Source organism: Hippoglossus stenolepis, chromosome 5, assembly GCF_022539355.2.
Source record: "Hippoglossus stenolepis isolate QCI-W04-F060 chromosome 5, HSTE1.2, whole genome shotgun sequence".
NCBI classification, from domain to species: Eukaryota; Metazoa; Chordata; class Actinopteri; order Pleuronectiformes; family Pleuronectidae; genus Hippoglossus; species Hippoglossus stenolepis.
In genome coordinates this window covers 2,363,939-2,384,285 of record NC_061487.1, presented here as the reverse complement: position 1 = coordinate 2,384,285, position 20,347 = coordinate 2,363,939, and the positions used below count along the sequence as shown (strand labels likewise).

The following is a 20,347-nucleotide window of genomic DNA, read 5'->3' as shown; positions in this document are numbered from 1 at the left end:
CAAGAGTTAATCCTTAAAAAGGTGATTCCACAGTTTTTTCCGTAACCCCCCCCCCCACAAAAAAATGCAATATTTTCCATAAATTACATGGTAATGATATTATTTTTGGAGGGTTAACACAGCCTGGCACATGTCATTGATTAGCAACATTGATTTTTACGAATTATTCTTTTTAGTGTACTGTCACATATAAAAAACAATACCCTCTGTACCTTCGAGCTCTAAAACTGCTGTAGTACGCTACAAATATTAATAATTTGTTTCACTTTTAATTATTTTATTTTATTAACAATATCAGTCTTATCATAAATATCAAATATTCATTCATTTTCATTATTTTAACCCTTTAAAATTCCTGTTTGTTTAATGACAACCCCAGTTTTTATATAAAAAAAGATATATGAAACAGATAAGTTACAAAATACATATTTTTGAGATTATCACAGCCTTGGATATGTCAATACACACACACACACTGAAAGCTTAGCATGCTGTAACTCATATACAAAAATTCACAGCAAAATAGAGGTTTCAGTAATTATATTGTATTGAGTGTACATGTAGACGTGCACATCATGTTTGTGTGTGTGAGAGGTGGGATTGGTGATGATGTGTGCATGTGTGTGAGAGAGACAGAGAGGGAGAGAGACAGGGAGTGAGGAATAATATCATTACACAAAATTATTTCTCTGATTTGTCTACCTCTGGATGCTGTCATAACTGGAAACACACACACACACACGCACACACACACACACACACACACACACACACACACACACACACACACACACACACACACACACACACACACACACACACACACACACACACACACATTTCTTTTCAATGATCCAACTCTCTGAAGTCCACATCAACCCAAACACATCATTTCAGTTGCAAACATTAGTTTTATGGATTTCATTATACAGAAATAGTGCCACTACAGGAAGCCAGTAAATAGTACGTATTTTACCTATATACCAAATCCCAGGAAATGGGTCAATATGATGTTAAATAGTAAAAAATATAAATTTGAAGCCAGGATAAAAACGTGGAATGCATGATTTTATGGTCTAATGGCAGAGAGATAAAAAAAGCAGTTAGAATGGATTGCAATGGGCCATTTCTTGCCACAAAGGTACCAGAAGGTACTTTTTTATAGTGACAAAAAGACACATAATAGGAAAAGAGGTGGAAAGTCTAAAATTCCACAAAAACTACACACCCTTGGATAAGTTAAAGCCATATGCATTAACACAGCCAGAATTATCGTACCACACCCTTCCACCAAGTTTTGTGCGATCCTGCCGACAAACAACCAACAAACAAACGGACCAAGGTGAAAACATGAGTGGGTGAGCTAATAAAATGTCGCCTTCATCTGGAAGCTGTGAGCTTGTGGTTACGACATGTGCACGGTGTGCTCCACATTCAAGTGGTTTAGTTGTGAGATGGCTGCTGCTGGTCGATAGCAATCCTAACAATTTAGCTAGAAGGCTAGTAACGTAATACAGGAAATACTAAAGCATAATGACAGAAGGAATATCACCATTTTCATTAGACATAGTCAAACATTTCTAAGATAAACTTCCATCACCTCCACCATTTCTGAAAATGTCAGCAAAATCATCACAACCCATGAACTCAGACATTGTCACATTAACACAGTAAACACAATCTCATGGCAAGGCAGAAATCTCATGAGATTAGAGAACTGACTCAGAAACATAGATTAGTTTCTATGTTTCTGAGACTTTGCTTTAATTCACCTAAAGTGTAAAGAAATGACAGAAACCCGATCGTCTTTTATTGTACTGTGGAGAAAGATGAGCAAGACAGGCTTTTTTTTATATAATATTCCATATAATGAGCTTGTTTATTGGGGTTAAGTGTGTCATGAGACAAATCTTTGATGTAGGCTATTATATAATGTAGAGACATTTGTAAAACAACACATCGTAAAGGACTCGGTGTGTCTGACACAATCCAAAGATCTTCATGTTTTCTTTATCTGCACACAATCCGATGCCACAGGCTGTTCTCTTTCTTGCTTCCTGAGAAGCTTGTGAAAGCTTCAGCTTTCAGATGTTATCACATGGCCTTCTGAATCAGATTAGATCAGATTAGTTTACATTTACCAAACAGTTTTATTTAGTTCAGGGGATAGTAAGGTTTAGATAGTATAGCCTCAGTTTAACATTTAGTAGTTTATATGATATAAGGATTCAATGGTTTATTTGTTACATATAAAATAATGTGTCTGTTAACTACAGACTGGCTCTTCTAAAAACCCATTTATTTAGCATGGGTGACAAGTGCTATATGAATACAGACCATTTATATACAAATACAGCAAGTAATGAAATTAATGAACTGTGCAGTTTTCTGTAAAATTTCAAAAGACAATACACACACATGCACACTTGCATTTTAATTTTTTCTTATTACTTTATAACATTTTTCCTGATGTTTTCATTTTCAGTATCCCTTCCTCTGCTGTAACATTGTAATTTCCCCAAAATTGGTTTGAATAAAGGATTCTCTTATCTCATGATTTGGTTCAAGAGCTCAGATATTACCCCACTTCCACACTTTTCATTACCCCCCCCCCCAAAAAAAGCCTTAGCATTACCATTTTTTGTGTAGTCTAAAGTTATGTAAAAAATCTACATCTTTGCTCAATTGTTAAGTATCGATTGAATCAAAAAGATTAATGATCACATAGCATTCAGAAATTGGGCAATAGCCAATTGAATTAAGGTGGGGTTTGGGGAAGCCCCCCCCCCAGTCCAGCGTAGGTTGTCATGACTCAGACTTTGAAAACCCCTACTCTAAGAGTATGTTAATATACTACTGTTATCAATATACATCTATACATGTGTAGCTTACTCTGAAACTCGGGTTAGATGCTAAACTGCATGCCATTGTCTCAGTACTCAAGACCTCTCTTCTGTGGGTGAGCTGGTGGACCCGGGACTGCACTGAGGGAACCATCGATGTATCGGCCTTTATCCCCAGCTCAGCTAGTCGTCCAGAGCTGGATGGTTTAGGGCTTCGGTTCTCTTGACCTGCTGCGTCCAGACGCCGCCGCTTCTGGCCATCTTTCATATCTGACACATAGGAGACAACAATGGAGATAAGCAAAGGATATGCAAGTAATAAATATAGATAAAGATGTGAAACTTGGCATTCTTGTTAATACAGACACAAACAAACCTGAGGGCGAGAAGACATTGTCTTCAGAATCTGACAGAGGTGTTCTCTGTCTCTTCATGCTTGCGTTGTTTTCCTCGCCAGCTTCCATACTGAGCTGCAATCAGAGACATTACACACTGGATATGTTTTCTAATCAAGATCCCTGCTCTCACTGTCAGTGAGCAGAAACAAAGAGTCAGGTTTGTGTAGGAGTTTGTCTTCAATGATGACACCTGTTTCCCAACCTCTATAGATGGATCCTACTGTACTCGATTGTAAATTGTAGCGTTACTGTTATCTGGCACAAGAATTTGCTTTGGAATTTATAAAGTCTGTCTTATTCTATCGTATAAAGAGGAGATTGCTTAACAGTGAAGGTCGTGGACATAGTCACCATGTTACAGTTTGTATACGTTCAAAACTATTTGATGACTATTCAATTAAAACAACTGAAGCTAGCTTTAACATTTGTACCAAACGGGCTAACGGGGTTAAAACGTTTCGTGTTTGTCCCAGATTCATGAAACGCGACAACGCCCCACAGTTTCAGCTCGCCTCATTCCAACATGACTCGGATCTATTTCGACCTCACTCAGACCGTCACCACGGCCTTTACCTTGAATGATGCCCTCATCTCCCTATCCTCGAGACCATATATCATCAATGTCATGTTAGTGACCTTAGGGGGCTGGGCTCGCCGCCCATAAAGCTCCCCGTTGAGCACGGCCGCCTCCTCTTTGCTTCACTCGCCTCATCCGAGACCGGCAGGTAAGTGATATATATTTTGGGACTCCACTTTTATCAATCCGCCACTTTTGTGCAGGCGCCTTGTGTCCCTGAGTATTGTATGTGGTTTCCCCCTTTTCTAATAGCGAGGCAGAGGGTTACACTGCATGTGTTAAACTCTGCTCTTTGTTTCAGGCAGCTTAATTTGCTGCACCTGGTACTACCTACTCTTGCTTGCAGCTTCGGGTAAGTGTTGTTTATCTCATGCTGTTTGTTTCCATACAGAGTTTTCTCTTACAGGAGTGAGTAGAAAGAAAGTTTGGAAGTGTGATCACAAAATTATCTCTTCCTAAAGGCAAGTTGATTTAGATCGGGGGTTGCCCCCACCCCTTGGGAATGGCACATTTGATGGATGATATTGAGAACCCCTGTGTGGCAGCAGTGGAACTGCCTGTGGAGGAGCGTGTTAAAAGAGCCAGATGGGTGGAGCAGTCTGTTCGTGCTGGGGCAGTGCAGCCTCTACCAGCCCAACTAAATGAAAGGGGACACACCTCAAGGAAAGGCCCCCGGAAACTTGGCATGAACACACCCCTGTTCGCAGGCGGGGCTAAGGCAAGAAACAGGCTCCCCAATCTTCACATTATCCAGCTGGTCAGCAGGATGACACTCAAATCCTAGCTGCCATACGTGGTCTGTCAGAGAGGTTGGGTAGAGTTGAGGCCCAGTACCCGGCCACAACAACTAAGGCATCAGGGCATGGGCACTCAAAGGAATCCTCCCCGGACAGGTTACCCTCCTATCAGGAGGAGAATGTGGTTCACCCTGACATTCTCTCTCTCTATGCTCAAAGTTCCCTTTTTGAAGCAGCCTAAATCCACACAATTTGAGTGGCCGTCCAAACTCAGCAACATGGGTGACAGTGAGCATTCACCCATGGACGTCATCTCAAAGGTTTCAAGTGCGGCAAAAATTGTGGGGCTCAATGTTCCAACTGAGGCTCCTGCTCCAGTGGATGGGATTTGGGCCGGCATCACTCAGTCACAGCCATCAGTTACTGTACCTTTGGCTGGTGACTATTTGCACTTGCTCAGGAAAGCATGGAACATCCCTAGTGGTGCACCTCAGTTCAATGCAGGTTGCCGGAGACTGGCTAAGATACAGTATGCTCCTGAAACATGAATGGGGGATATGCCTCCAGTTGAGCGGGAGATGGTAGCCTTAACATCTCTGGGTCCAGAGCGGGTAACCGCCAATCCACGCTGTCCACTGAAAGAGTGTGATAAGTCGGACAACTCTCGACGAGAATATCAGGAAAGAACTGACCAATATGCCAATCGTGCCAGCACACGTTTTTCATCCTGACTCCCAGGGTGTGTTAGATAAGGCTGAACAGTCTCGGCGTACCAGAGAGTCTGTACAGCGCACGTCCGGAGGGGCTGTGACTACCAGGTACTAACCTAGGGGCTCCCAGCCTCCCCACCAATCATCATCCTGGCTCGTAAGGAGCAATGGGTGTATGGCAGGCGACAGGCTACAGGATTCACAGCCTCTGGTGACTCCAAACAGCCTTCACAACGTCGACGAGGGTCCCATCCCCGTTTTTCAGCTAGAGATGCACCCCAGAGGTTCAGGACCTCAGGGCGGTACTGCCCAGGGGTGGGGGGGACGCCCGCCGAATTTCATTCCCAGCTATGCCTGGGCAGCTGGGAAGAAACTGTGTCAGACCCATGGGTGCTTGCTACAGTATCAAAGGGGTACAGAATTCAGTTTCGACGGCGCCCCCGTTTTCAGAGGATGCTGGGGTTTTAGCCGCAGCAGCCGTTGTTTCTTTGGGCCTCCTCAGGTCCCGGCAGAGGGTGTAGAGGTGGCTGAATGCCTTCAAGCTCGACCCGAAGCTGGACAGACACGTGAAACTTCGTGTGACACGTGCATGTCTCCAAGCCTTACGCCCATGGGCAGACCGGGTGCTCCTGCTCAAAGGAGTCCCCCTTGAGAACATTCCATCGAGGAGGAGAGTGGTGACAACAGATGCTTCCCTCACAGGTTGGGGAGCAGTCTGGGAAGACAGGATGATGCGCGGTTCGTGGATACCCCCTTGGGGTGGCGAACACATCAATGTTCTGGAGTTGTGAGCAGTTCACCTTGCTCTGAAGGCTCTCCTTTCCTCCATCCAGGGCAGGCATGTCTTGATAAGAACAGACAGTTCTTCGACTGTGTATCATATAAATCACCAGGGAGGCACAACGTCCCTGCGTTGCCTCCAGGTGGTACAGAAACTCCTGTTTTGGGCCTTTCAGCATCTGGCTTCACTCAAAGCAATCTCTATCCCAGGGATTGTAAATCGAGCAGCAGACCTCCTGTCCAGGACTGGTCCTCCCCCAGGAGAGTGGAGGCTTCATCCAGAAGTTGTATCCGTCTTATGGAGTCGGTTTGGCACGGCTCAGGCTGATCTATTTGCATCAGCAGAGACAACTCACTGCAGGATGTGGTTCTCTCTGAAAGGCCAAGGAGGTCCTCTAGGCCTAGATGCACTATCTCAAGAATGGCCGGAAGGGTTGTTGTAAGCTTTCCCTCCATTCCCTCTGATTCCCCAGGTACTCAACCGGATCGCCTCGGGCCACTACGAGGTGCTATTAATAGCCCCCAGGTGGCCAGGGAGGCATTGGTTCCCAATGCTCCTTCGCCTGGTTCACGGTCAACCATGAGCCCTGCCAGTCAGGGCAGACCTCCTCTCACAGGCAGAAGGTCAGATATGGCACCCCAGATCAGACATTCTGCAGCTTTGGGCTTGGCCCCTTCTCAGTACCTCTCTCAGGGGTTAGATGAGGCTATCCTGAGGACCATAGACAATGCCCGGGCTCCCTCCACTCAGGCTAACTACGGCCTAAAGTGGAGGGTGTTTTCTACATGGTGTCACAACAGACAGGAAAATCCAGCCACTTGTCCTATTGAGCTGGTTCTCCGCTTCCTTCAGTCACTTTTGGACTCGAACAGGGGGCCCAGCACCATTAAGGTATACACTGCTGCAATTTCTTTCTTCCATGAGACAGTGGGAGATGTTACAGTTGGGAGACATCCTTTAGTGTCTCAGTTCATTAAAGGAGCATACCGCATACTCACAAAACAGCTTTCCTCCTGGCTATATGCTCTGCCAAGAAGGTGAGTGAATTGCATGCTCTGTCTATAAGTGACGATTGTTTAAGATGGAGGGCAGGTGACAGAGGTGTGAGCTTTGAGAACGGCTAGCTAATATTAGCAGGAACAAACCGAAGCTTGTAACGATAGCAACGTGCAGAGTGAAGAGCTCAACGTGGGGTCGTACCTGAGGAGATGTGGGAGAGTTCCGACTGACGAGGAGAGGGGTCTTCTTGTTCTGACCACAGACATAAACACATAGAAACCTCCAGTCTCCTCCTCCTCCAACTTTGAATTTCAGCGGGTCTTCTGACGTGATGGGGCGGGTCCCAGTCCGTAAACACTCTCCAGCAGCACTGATCTGGGACCAGTCTACACCTTCATATGCAGTCTATGGCCCACACACGCAGCTGCTGGGTCAGCTTATACACAGTCTGATCCCAGGTCTGTTGTGCGACTGGCTCCAAACGAGGCCATTTTACCCTAATAAACAGAGTAAACACGCAAATCAAGATTCCACTACTTCATATTGGAATGGTTTAGCTTTGACCACTTAACTGTACAAATCTCTGTTTTGGTGTGTGACACATAGATTTAAAGTGTATAATAACAAATATTAGGCTAAATTCAGCAGGCAGGACTAGGTGAGCGTTCCAAGAATAAAGGTCTAAAACAAAGCAGGCAATTTGAAGCATGGCAGGTGTTAAAGGAGGGCAGGTTATTCTGTGCACAGGTAAAATAGGTGTTACAGAGTGACAAGATTCAAAATGCAAGACAGAGGAGGCGGTCGTAGTGTTGGTATCAGCATGGGTGTGTCTTGTGGGATAAACCGGTCTTTATATAGAGATGCCAGCTTGACAACTTGACTGTGGAGTGAGACTCAGGGTCGCAGGACAATAGGCAGGAGAACTGGAACTGGGGAAAACAAACACACACACACGCACGAACATTGACAAGACATGGACAGACGACGCAGCAGGAATGCGGAAAAACGGCAGGAAAACACAAGGAAACAGGGAAGGAGGATACATTTCCATCTCTCTCCCTTTGCATTTAGTGCATTGGAGCTGTTTTTGTTGATAATTAATTGATAATTGATTATGCACTGAAAACTGAGGCGGATGTTTGTGAATGTCAGTGGCTTTTTTGACCTGTGAGAAAGGGGCTTTAGACAAAGAGCCCTAAACCAAGTAAAACAGTGATTGTAGCCGTCACCACAGACACCACAGACAATTACACAGTTTCTAAGAAGATTTACTTTAAGTCATTGATGATAACACCAGTCACCTCTGTGTCTTCTTCCATGGAGGAATTCTTCCTCATCTTATCTGTGGACAGCTTGAAGTCAAAGGCTGAAGTCCACTGCTTCACTTCGGATTTTAATGTGGCCAACTTGATGCAGAGCCTTGGCCTTTTTAAACTGTCCACAGCATGCTAAGGTGCTCCCAGTTAAAGCAACTCAAGTTAGCTTTTATACCTTAAAATAACAGCTGCAAAATCATTTTGATGTTACACAAAATTATAATTGTGAGAAGGACATGTCTGTCAATGTCACAGCACTCGCTGGAAGCTTGGAACTGCACAAAGGAACGGTTGTACCAAGCTGGAACATTATGACCTGCGTTACGGTTACAATACAACACACACCAACAACCAGAGTCGGAGCTAGCAGCTAGATGAAAGAGACAACCAGCTCGCCTCTCTCAGTGTGGACACCATGGAAGAGCCACCGAAGACACTGAAGAGGACGCTGTCAGAGGAAAAGAGAAAGTAGCTGAGTAAGAAAACGAACAAGACTGAATAGCGAAAGGTAAAAGACGCCAAAGGATGTAGGACAAATAGCGACCTGATGCTGTTGTTATTGGACAAGTAAGTCATAACTTGTTTACTATGTCTTGTGCTGTTCTGCTTGCTTGACCTTGGGCTGTGTAAGTCAAGTTGTTGACTTGCTTGTTCCAGGTAAACCTACTTAAATGGAGGTTTAGTAAGTTAGCCAAACATTTCAATGTGCTTGGATACATTGATAACTGCCTCAGCTACTTGCTTTGCTGTGTTTCAGCTAAACTAAAACACTGGTCATTCTTTAGTTATGTTAGTTTTCATCTGCAATGTCACACCAAATGAAACTTGTGGGTTTGTGTAAAATCTCCATCTCATCAGTTCACATAGTTCTTTGGCTTGTGAAGTTGCTGGTTTCTTTTCTGTCGGCTTCTCAACAAATGTACAGCTGTGTGCATGGGGAGGCTGAGACTTCTCGTATTTACGACAGTGAATTATGCATCCCGTCTGTAGGGGGAGCCTGAATGTAGCTGAGAGCGAATCTTGCATTGTGCCGCTTTAAAGGGTTCATGTTAAGACTCAGAGGATCAAACATGGTGCAATTGATTACATGTGAAGTGTATTGAGACATGTGCAATAAAGATATTCAAACTTGATTATACTGTACATTTATTTTTGTGTCATTTCCTCTATGACCATACTCCACTTTATGAGTCACAGTGGCAGCAGGTGGAGATGACCAAAACGCATTTTCTCCAGCAAAATATGTTGAATTTTAGTTATTATTATTATATATTTTTTATTTGAATTTTAAGTGCGACCCCTTGATCACAATATAAAAACCTATTGAGATACACCACAGACTGCACAGTGAACTATGAAATACTGTATGAAATATGTTTGGTATCTTTGCAATGAATCAAACAGGAACTTTGGGTTTGACAGTTATGTCATCATTTCTGTTTGTCATAGTGACTCATAGTGACATTCACTTATATGCTTGGTCAAAGTCTGACACCAAAGACACATTCAACCCACACCTCTCCAATAGATGTTCCAAAAGCAACATGTCCTATAAAAAACTGTTGACAGTGTTATGGAAATAAACTACAGATGAGGAAATGAATGGGGTTCTGGGTGATCACAAAATAGGTCACTGCTGCATTTCTAAACCTGGGTTTGTGTGTATGCATCTGAGCAGCTGTGATAAGATCTTTATAACTTCATGGTATTCCATCAAAGGTTTGCATCAGTAGGGGAAGGAAACCAAGTTCTGCCACAGACATATTTAGTGACTGTTGATTTCCTGCAGCCGTCTGATTAAAGATAGTTTGTACTTACAAAACCTTGAACTTTGACTTTTTTTTAATTACAAAACATTTAATGAAACCAAAACGTTGTCAATGGCCTGATACCACTAACGGTCGTTGGATAATATATTTATCTGTTGGATTATATATATTTTATCACATTTAAATCTAGATTTTTGATGTCAGCCCCTAAATGAATATATAAATACAATACACCAACCCTCCATACTGATACACAGTACAGTATACAGTATGGTCTGTTCTTAAGGAGCACTGAAATCTTAATCTAGTTCTTGTTGCTTGTAAAAATCCACTCAGTGACTTTGGCAGTTCAGGTTTTTTGATGTTGTTTTATTTAGTGGCTGGAACCACAGCTGGATTAACCTGCTGTAGGGGAGCATGGGGAAATACAGGGCCACTATATTTACACCACATTCCTCCTACTTTATTTACATTTTGTATTTCAAAACTTTCCTAAAACACCTGGCACCTACTGTAGATCAGCTTTGGAATTATTTCATTGCATGCATTAATGTATGAGAATAACTTTAAAATACTACAACCACTATTAATCAGGGCCTTAGGATCAAGTAATAAAGCAGGACATATTTAAAGGCCCTTGACATGCCATCTGATATTCTTCTCTTCCTGGTGCATATTCACAAACTTATTTTCAATCAAATAAAAAAAAAGTAAGCTTTCTTTTTTTCAACCAAAACAGTTGCTTACTTTGCCAGTTTGGTAGTCAACCCCGTTTTGGACCGTAGAATGTTACATTGCCAAGTGTTTTGATGTAATATACAATACATCTGTCTTTGTGACTAAAAAAGTGCCTCTGTATTCACCCAGTAAACAATTAGGTTATGGTTAAGGTTAGTGTGTGTTCTCTGAAATCCATCAATAAAATGTTATTATAGTGCATTTGATCTTTCTGTGTGAACTCTATATCTGCCCCCTGAAATGTTATTAATTTGTTGAGTAAAATGCTGTTGTCTGCTCTACTCTCTTTTGTGGTTTGTTGAAAACAAAAAGTTTATGATGGACATGAATGTTCAAAATAACTCTTCCTGTCAAACCAAGATGTAAAGATAAAGCGATTGTTCCATCTTCTGTGGTACAAGAGGCGATTTAATCTCTACAGCAAAACTGTGAATTTACCGTAACCTCCCTCCCCTCGAGACAGCAGCAGACATGTGAGCAGTTCTGTGGTTCAAACACAAAGGAGGTGTTGGGGGGTGGGAATTATGCTAATGTCGTGTGGAAGGACTAATGTATGAATTGGAAAATGCTGACATACACAATTCCGCTTTAGACAAGATATAAATTGGACGCCGAACTGAGACTTAATCACAGCAAAGAAGAAGAAAGACAGAGATCATCATCATCATCATCATCATCATCATCATCATCATGAAGACTCTTTGCTTCACCCTGGGACTGCTGCTACTCACTGTCTGCTGCTGCAACGCCATTCGTAAGTGATCTCTATTTGTTGCTCATCGACTTCAGAGTTTGCTCAGAGACATGTTTGTACTGACTTCATCTGGTTACTTTCCTAACAGCCAGAGGAGTGAGCTTCACAGCACCTCGGACCTGCTGCCAAAACTTTTCCACACAAGAATTACCATCAGAGCGTGTGACCAGCATAACTGAAACCGACAGATCCTGTTCGAAGAAGGCATTCATGTAAGTCTTTTGCTGATGATGAGATGAATAGAAAAATGGATATCCTAGTACATCTAAACAAGGTGGATCAAATCAATTGTTCCCTCTCTCATTTTTGCAGAGTCCAAACAGTTAAAGGGAGACAGATCTGCTACAGCAGGACCTTCAAGTGGGCTCAGGATGTCTACAATCTGCTCCACAACACTGAGTATTAGACATGTATTATTGTGTAATAATATAATAGTGACATAACCATGTCTGGTTTTGCAGATCTAAATGGATCTGATGATTTTTTTTATATTGCTGTAAAAGCCAAAGTTTTTTCTGAGGACAGTTTGCATTGACTAGGGTTACTGTATCTCAGGTTTAAAAATGTTGGCCCTTGAAACAATCAGATGTGGATTAGTCATTTGCTGACTGCAGCTACAACACTGTTTGCATAACTACTTATGAATTAATTTCAAGTGTGTGAATGTTTTAAAATCTGTGAGGGTTATGATTAAGGAGATACTGCACAGATAAATGTGTTTTTTGAGCTGTGAAATAAAATTTTAAACGGTTCTATGTGTCGTTTGACGTTCATTTACAATCTTTTTAGGCCAGAAGATGTGGCATGGTTTCATGAGGCATCCATTTATTATGGTAATGTCACCTTTTACTACACACCAGCATTTTGAGCCATAGAGGAGAACAGATTTGAGATTGCTGTCGTTGGAGTCTGACCTTTGTTCTCATGTTGTACTAATTTTAACTTATTATTTATAACCAAATTTATAAAATAATTCTACATTTATGGAATGAACATGGCTCATAAATCCAGTGTTTCAAACCATCTTGACCTTTCAGGGCCAATGCTTACGGAGAGTCAAGCGTTTGGGGCGTCTCTCCATCATGACATTTATATATGCAATATTTGAAAAGTTAAAACCCACTAATCAAGAGTTAATCCTTAAAAAGGTGATTCCACAGTTTTTTCTGTAAACCCCCCCACAAAAAAATTCAATATTTTCCATATACTACATGGTAATGATATTATTTTTGGATGCCTGGCATATGTCATTGATTAGCAACATTGATTTTTTCGAATTATTCTTTTTAGTGTACTGTCACATATAAAAAACAATACCCTCTGTACCTTCGAGCCCCAAAACTGCTGTAGTACGCTACAAATATTAATAATTTGTTTCACTTTTAATTATTTTATTTTATTAACAATATCAGTCCTCATCATAAATATAAAATATTCATTCATTTTCATTATTTTAACCCTTTAAAATTCCTGTTTGTTTAATGACAACCCCAGTTTTTATGTAAAAAAAGATATATAACAGATAAGTTACAAAATACATATTTTTGAGATTATCACAGCCTTGGATATGTCAATACACACACACACACTGAAAGCTTAGCATGCTGTAACTCATATACAAAAATTCACAGCAAAATAGAGGTTTCAGTAATTATATTGTATTGAGTGTACATGTAGACGTGCACATCATGTTTGTGTGTGTGAGAGGTGGGATTGGTGATGATGTGTGCATGTGTGTGAGAGAGACAGAGAGGGAGAGAGACAGGGAGTGAGGAATAATATCATTACACAAAATTATTTCTCTTATTTGTCTACCTCTGGATGCTGTCATAACTGCAAACACACACACACACACACACACACACAAACATTTCTTTTCAATGATCCAACTCTCTGAAGTCCACATCAACCCAAACACATCATTTCAGTTGCAAACATTAGTTTTATGGATTTCATTATACAGAAATAGTGCCACTACAGGAAGCCAGTAAATAGTACGTATTTTACCTATATACCAAATCCCAGGAAATGGGTCAATATGATGTTAAATAGTAAAAAATATTAATTTGAAGCCAGGATAAAAACGTGGAATGCATGATTTTATGGTCTAATGGCAGAGAGATAATAAAAAAGCAGTTAGAATGGGTTGCAATGGGCCATTTCTTGCCACAAAGGTACCAGAAGGTACTTTTTTATAGTGACAAAAAGACACATAATAGGAAAAGAGGTGGAAAGTCTAAAATTCCACAAAAACTACACACCCTTGGATAAGTTAAAGCCATATGCATTAACACAGCCAGAATTATTGTACCACACCCTTCCACCAAGTTTTGTGCGATCCTGCCGACAAACAACCAACAAACAAACGGACCAAGGTGAAAACATGAGTGGGTGAGCTAATAAAATGTCGCCTTCATCTGGAAGCTGTGAGCTTGTGGTTTACGACATGTGCACGGTGTGCTCCACATTCAAGTGGTTTAGTTGTGAGATGGCTGCTGCTGGTCGATAGCAATCCTAACAATTTAGCTAGAAGGCTAGTAACGTAATACAGGAAATACTAAAGCATAATGACAGAAGGAATATCACCATTTTCATTAGACATAGTCAAACATTTCTAAGATAAACTTCCATCACCTCCACCATTTCTGAAAATGTCAGCAAAATCATCACAACCCATGAACTCAGACATTGTCACATTAACACAGTAAACACAATCTCATGGCAAGGCAGAAATCTCATGAGATTAGAGAACTGACTCAGAAACATAGATTAGTTTCTATGTTTCTGAGACTTTGCTTTAATTCACCTAAAGTGTAAAGAAATGACAGAAACCCGATCGTCTTTTATTGTACTGTGGAGAAAGATGAGCAAGACAGGCTTTTTTTTATATAATATTCCATATAATGAGCTTGTTTATTGGGGTTAAGTGTGTCATGAGACAAATCTTTGATGTAGGCTATTATATAATGTAGAGACATTTGTAAAACAACACATCGTAAAGGACTCGGTGTGTCTGACACAATCAAAAGATCTTCATGTTTTCTTTATCTGCACACAATCCGATGCCACAGGCTGTTCTCTTTCTTGCTTCCTGAGAAGCTTGTGAAAGCTTCAGCTTTCAGATGTTATCACATGGCCTTCTGAATCAGATTAGATCAGATTAGTTTACATTTACCAAACAGTTTTATTTAGTTCAGGGGATAGTAAGGTTTAGATAGTATAGCCTCAGTTTAACATTTAGTAGTTTATATGATATAAGGATTCAATGGTTTATTTGTTACATATAAAATAATGTGTCTGTTAACTACAGACTGGCTCTTCTAAAAACCTTATTTAGCATGGGTGACAAGTGCTATATGAATACAGACCATTTATATACAAATACAGCAAGTAATGAAATTAATGAACTGTGCAGTTTTCTGTAAAATTTCAAAAGACAATACACACACATGCACACTTGCATTTTAATTTTTTCTTATTATTATATAACATTTATACTGATGTTTCCATTTTCAGTATCCCTTCCTCTGCGGTAACATTCTAATTTTCCCAAAATTGGTTTGAATAAAGGATTCTCTTATCTCATGATTTGGTTCCAGAGCTCAGATATTACCCCACTTCCACACTTTTTATTCCCCCCCCTCCCAAAAAAGCCTCATTTTTTGTGTAGTCTTAAGTTATGTAAAAAATATATATCTTTGCTCAATTGTTAAGTATCTATTGACTCAAAAAGATATGGTGATCACATAGCATTCAGAAATTGGGCAATAGCCAATTGAATTAAGGTGGGGTTTGGGGAAGCCCCCCCCCAGTCCAGCGTAGGTTGTCATGACTCAGACTTTGAAAACCCCTACTCTAAGAGTATGTAAATATACTACTGTTATCTATATACATCTATACATGTGTAGCTTACTCTGAAACTCGGGTTAGATGCTAAACTGCATGCCATTGTCTCAGTACTCAATAAAGGTAAATCTTTAATCGAATACTGTATTTCCTGATATTTACTACATCCTAATCCCAAACCTCATCCAGAAGGATCCCAAAGGTTTCTACAACATTCTCTACGATAATTCATTTCATGGGTGTATTAACAAAAGAGAACCTGCACACATTGGAAATTAAAGCATAACCTTGTCAACTTTAATATTAAACATGTACAGTTAGAGCCAGAACACACAATAAAACAAAGAAGAGAAGCAGAAAACAGTGTACATACAGTATATATATATATATAAAAAGAAAATATTACAAAAAAATCCACCTTAACTTAAATCTATCTCCCTTGGTGTTATTAGAAGGTGAGTGGTTCACAAGCATTTAAAAGGAAAATGAACTTTTTTAAATCTTGTAGAAAAACAGAATAGCTTTTCTCTGGACCTAAAGAAAACGTCTAGTGTATCGGAGCAGTCCTGAGAAGGTGTACTCTTGGCATATGTGTGTGTGTGTGTGTGTGTGTGTGTGTGTGTGTGTGTGTGTGTGTGTGTGTGTGTGTGTGTGTGTGTGTGTGTGTGTGTGTGTGTGTGTGTGTGTGTGTGTGTGTGTGTGTGTGTGTGTGAAAATGTAAGGAAATTTATTCATGGGGTATTGAGGAGTTCTGTCCAGAGTACAAGTTCTGTTGTTATTCCTAAAAAAAATAAAATAATAAACACCTCAAGAAACAAAGGCCACTGAGCAGCCTCCAGTATGTACATAAAATATGCTTTTCCATCAAAAACAAACAGGCAATATTTAACGTGTTGAAGGTGTAAGGTTTGTCCCTTTAGCATTTTGCTCTAAATGCAGGTAGTTTAAAAAACTATACTAAAAATAACTGAGTAATCAAGGAGTTATTAAAGGAAACTACAGGGAAAGGTGTCATACGTCAACCGTGCATATAGTATTATCATCATCATATGAAAATAAAACATGACAACTCTGGGAAAGTTTTAATAAAGGTTAGACTGTGTGGCACAGTGTGCTGCTTTCTAACTCGGAATTGGCTCAGACCTGGACAAAATTCTTATTCTGTTTGACGGGAAAGCTAAGGGGTAATATTTTGTTGTCTGCAGGAGCATTTGAATTTGAATATTATTAACAGTCAGAGACAAGGTTATGGCTGAATTGGCAAACATCTCTGAACAGCTGCCTTTCGGGGAAATCTAGGGAGAAAGAGAGGAATATAATCTGTACAGTGGGGTTCAGGTCTATGACAACATCCACCACTTACATCACAATATGAAACATCTTTGTAATCACTGTAACCTGTGAAGTTGTAGATACCAATGAGGCTTTTGCATAATATCTTCTATTTAAATAGGAAACACACACTGCAATGACACTATTCAGGCTGCTGTCAAACCAAATCTCCTTTCTCCTGTCTGTATGGTTCAGACAGACAGTATCTATGACCTCAGACATAGCATTGAACACCACACACCTGTCACTTCACAGTAGACCCCATCTAAAGGCCCAGGCACACCAGCATATAAAAACAGAAGCATTTTGTTTTAGTGTCAAGTTTGGTCTGCTCCACTGGCCGATCACCTGTTACCTCTAATGAAATCATCTCTGTTGCTTTTGAACTGCTCCACAGTAAAGTAATGGACTTTAGACAGTTATGAGATAACAGTCGATGGTACAAGTAAGTGTTATAGTAAATTATTATTTCACTTATCTACATATTTCATAATGGAGCATTAACTTGTAAAGGGACAATAAGGTCCATTAGCTAACACATTCTTATTTCACCCATCAACTGAGCTGACAACTCTGCTGGCTAACACTTGGAACCTTATTGAAAGTAATAATGCAAAATCCAGAGAAAGAAATGAGAGGAGGAAGTAAAGTAAGGCTAGCATGTTCACAGCTGGCTAGTGTCTTATTATTCAGTTCAACAGCTAATTAACTAATGAGCTGTTACCAAGACACACAGATCCATTTCACTGAGCCCCTCTGTTAGTGGGACCTGGGCCTCCCTTCCACCTTCGTCCTCCACAGCTGCCGCCTGCCGCTCAGTTATCCTGCCTTCACTCACATACTGTACACTCGCCCTTCTCCGAACACACTCTCACCAGGCTCCTTGTGACTGGATGTCTGAGTGGGGTTTCTCTTGTATAACATATTTGAGAACAATAAAAAAAGAGGGCATTGAGGAGGGAGATAGTACATCTATCCATCTACGAATATCTAGAGAATGTACAACTACTACATGTGTACAAATTGCTATGCATGGTCCCTGCCCCGTGTTTTGACTGTACTCTCAGAGGAAATCCGGCTTCTCCTCTTTGTCAGGAAATATAGGAAAATAGACTTTCACAGACACATGCATTCCTCAAGAAAATGAAAACGATTACCCCACGTTGTAAAACCCTGCAGAGAGATAAGCATGTGGGAGATGTGGGCATTGGCATATCTAAATGTGTGTAAATGGTGTCCATGTTAAATGCAACACAGAGGAATGTTATGGAATGAGTTGAATATATATCTGTATGTGTGTGTGTGTGTGTGTTTGTTTTCTGAGGGCCACAGTAGACATGAGGAAGAGGAAGAAGAGAAAATGAGGTTGCGTAAAACTGAAGGAACAGGTCATGTCTCACTTCAAAAGATTTTCCCTTTCTTCTTGTTCTTTTCCATCGTCCTGTGTGACAAGCAGAGTAAACACAGAGAACATTACATCAATCATCTCCTGACCAATCAGATAACAGGAAAAACTCCTGACATGGACTAAAGGGTTTATCGTAAAGAGACTATTCATAAAGAGCAATAGCTATTGTTTTTATAGGTCAGTGGAATCTGTTGAGCTCTAACAAACTGAAAGTGATTGTACCAAAGTGAACAACTACATAATGACTTTTAGAGCTATAGCTAAGATTCTTTCATCCTGCGGTGGATTCCTGGAGATTCTGAGATGCTTTTACACTCTTAGTCGACCGCCACGCTACTATGAATACGTTTGAAAACGCATTGACGCTGCTACAGATACACCTGGTGTCCACTCTGCTACTCTACTCTGGAGTTTTAGAGCTGCTAAAACTGAGAAGTCTGGAAACACTGCTGGCAACATTTTAGTTTACAGTCACAACTGCATGCTGATTGGGTCTTTTTGGTCACGACGTAGCCTTCGCTGATTTGTCAGGGTCCCTTCTGGAAGAAAATGACTGGTATTATCCTCAACTACCAGTGTGGAGCACAAAATGGATTACAAGCGTGGCTGACCCGGTTATCTTTACTAACAGTTGTTCTGCAGTTAAATTCTGCATTTTACGATGATACAACTGTTTACATGCGTTTGCTAATATTGTAGCATTCTGCGACAATTCCCGTGTCCAACGGGACACGTAGGCGTAGGCCAGTATACGTGAGTAGTCATGTGATATGCATTTTCAGGCGCATTAGTATGGACAAGGATTAAAACTGATATAGAGACAAAACACAGTTTTCAAACTAAAACAGTATTTTGAATGTAGCCTTACTCCATCACTCTGCTCAGAATAATCTGAGGCAACACATAGACCTAATGAGACTTGAACTACTTTTCTCCTGCTCTCTCCACCACCTCTGCTCTGGCAGTAGCAATAGACTGCCAGAGCAGGTTCAGAATTGTTTATTCATCAACAGACAAAAAAAAAAAAAATCACTCTATATTACAGACATACAGGATGTAATAATTTTTGCACTTTTGACAGCCCGAGTGAAACGTGTAGAACAGTGTATGTGTGTGTGCTACTGACTTGGAGGCATCCAGTTTCTGCTGCTCGAGGATTCTCTGCTGAGCCTCCCAGTTAACCTTCTCATCCTCGTACACTCGTCTCTTCTCCTCCAGCTCTTTGTACTGCGCCTCCAAGTTCCTCTTCATCTGTTCGTGCCGTCGCTCAAGCTGAGGGGCACAATATTTCACACATTCACTCACTCAACAGCCTCAATTTCTGCGTGCCACTCATTTGTTCACTTATACATCTGATTTTGAGCCGTTTTTTCTGCTAAGGAACATAAAGTAGCTACAACACTATTTTGGGCTGGAGTTTGCTTAGTTAGTAGCTGTGCAAATTCCTTCAATTGATAAAGAGTTGATGAAAATGCAGTTTAAAGCTAAAGCTAGTAAGTTGACATTGTATTGATTTCATTTTGTCAACCAGTGTTGTGCAGGAACACTCTCACAGAGAGCCTAACCCTAACCCCTGTGCGTGCTCATATTTCTGGTGAACTGTGAACCGGATCAGTTTGCAACTGCTGATGTGATCGTGACCATCGTTCACTCTAGTGGGACGGAATAGTGCTTTATGGCACCATAAAATGAAAGATTTTATTTCCCCCAAACAATTTTTGGTTACATATTTTTGAATTAATATCGTCTATGAAATCGTGCAGGTGTAGCCCCAAACCTCGAGCAATCAATAGTACAACATCTGAACATTATCTGTGCAACATGTTTCTATAATGAAGTGAAGTAGAGCAAAGTTAGAGGATTTAGTCTGTAAACCGAGACATTGGACTAGCGAGTTATGGACTAAAACAAAACATAACGTGACAAAAGATCAGAGGTAAGACATAATCTTTGTATTTTTTTCTCTCCTTACACTTTAATATTAGTACATTCATTAAGAGCTGTAACACACAACTGCATCATAGATATCTCTTTATACTGTCTATTACTGAAATAAAACAGATACCTGCAAGTTAATCAGAATCCAGAATGCTCATTGTTCATGGTGTGAACCTTTCAATACCAATTGCTTAAAATAAT

The 20,347-nt window shown here is 40.7% G+C and overlaps 2 protein-coding genes and 1 long non-coding RNA gene across 9 annotated transcripts in view; 1 reads left to right on the top strand and 2 right to left on the bottom strand.

Annotated features, from left to right (window-relative positions):
- Window positions 1-2,928: 2,928 nt before the first annotated feature.
- On the bottom strand, window positions 2,929-7,529 carry LOC118109041. The gene is made up of 3 exons (XR_004696783.1): window positions 7,247-7,529; window positions 3,220-3,313; window positions 2,929-3,113 (listed from the first exon to the last, which is right to left on the bottom strand). It is a non-coding gene; the product is annotated as an uncharacterized LOC118109041 (long non-coding RNA).
- A 3,827-nt stretch (window positions 7,530-11,356) lies between these two features.
- LOC118109040 (C-C motif chemokine 3-like) lies at window positions 11,357-12,374 on the top strand. Its single transcript, XM_035155837.2, has 3 exons — window positions 11,357-11,622; window positions 11,711-11,834; window positions 11,935-12,374. Exons 1-3 carry the CDS (start codon window positions 11,559-11,561, stop codon window positions 12,026-12,028), a joined length of 282 nt encoding a protein of 93 aa, XP_035011728.1. The 5' UTR covers window positions 11,357-11,558; the 3' UTR covers window positions 12,029-12,374.
- A 3,365-nt stretch (window positions 12,375-15,739) lies between these two features.
- LOC118109359 (septin-7) overlaps window positions 15,740-20,347 on the bottom strand; it is a 48,678-nt gene continuing 44,070 nt past the window's right edge. For 6 of the 7 annotated variants that reach the window (XM_035156422.2, XM_035156425.2, XM_035156424.2 and 3 more), the window contains 2 exons: window positions 19,335-19,480; window positions 15,740-18,241 (listed from right to left, as the gene is read on the bottom strand). In XM_035156422.2, coding sequence (XP_035012313.1) covers window positions 18,202-18,241; window positions 19,335-19,480 — 186 coding nt within the window. In that variant the 3' untranslated portion in view covers window positions 15,740-18,201. The remainder of the gene's footprint in view (window positions 18,242-19,334; window positions 19,481-20,347) is intronic. The other variant, XM_035156423.2, reaches the window with a different exon arrangement.

What these genes read in the sequence shown, in the direction of transcription:
- LOC118109040 (XM_035155837.2), top strand. Translation starts at nt 11,559, where the DNA reads ATGAAGACTCTTTGCTTCACCCTGGGACTGCTGCTACTCACTGTCTGC. An exon ending in CTGCTGCTGCAACGCCATTC is followed by an intron (nt 11,623 to 11,710) that starts GTAAGTGATCTC and finishes CTTTCCTAACAG; the next exon opens with CCAGAGGAGTGAGCTTCACA. An exon ending in TGTTCGAAGAAGGCATTCAT is followed by an intron (nt 11,835 to 11,934) that starts GTAAGTCTTTTG and finishes TCATTTTTGCAG; the next exon opens with AGTCCAAACAGTTAAAGGGA.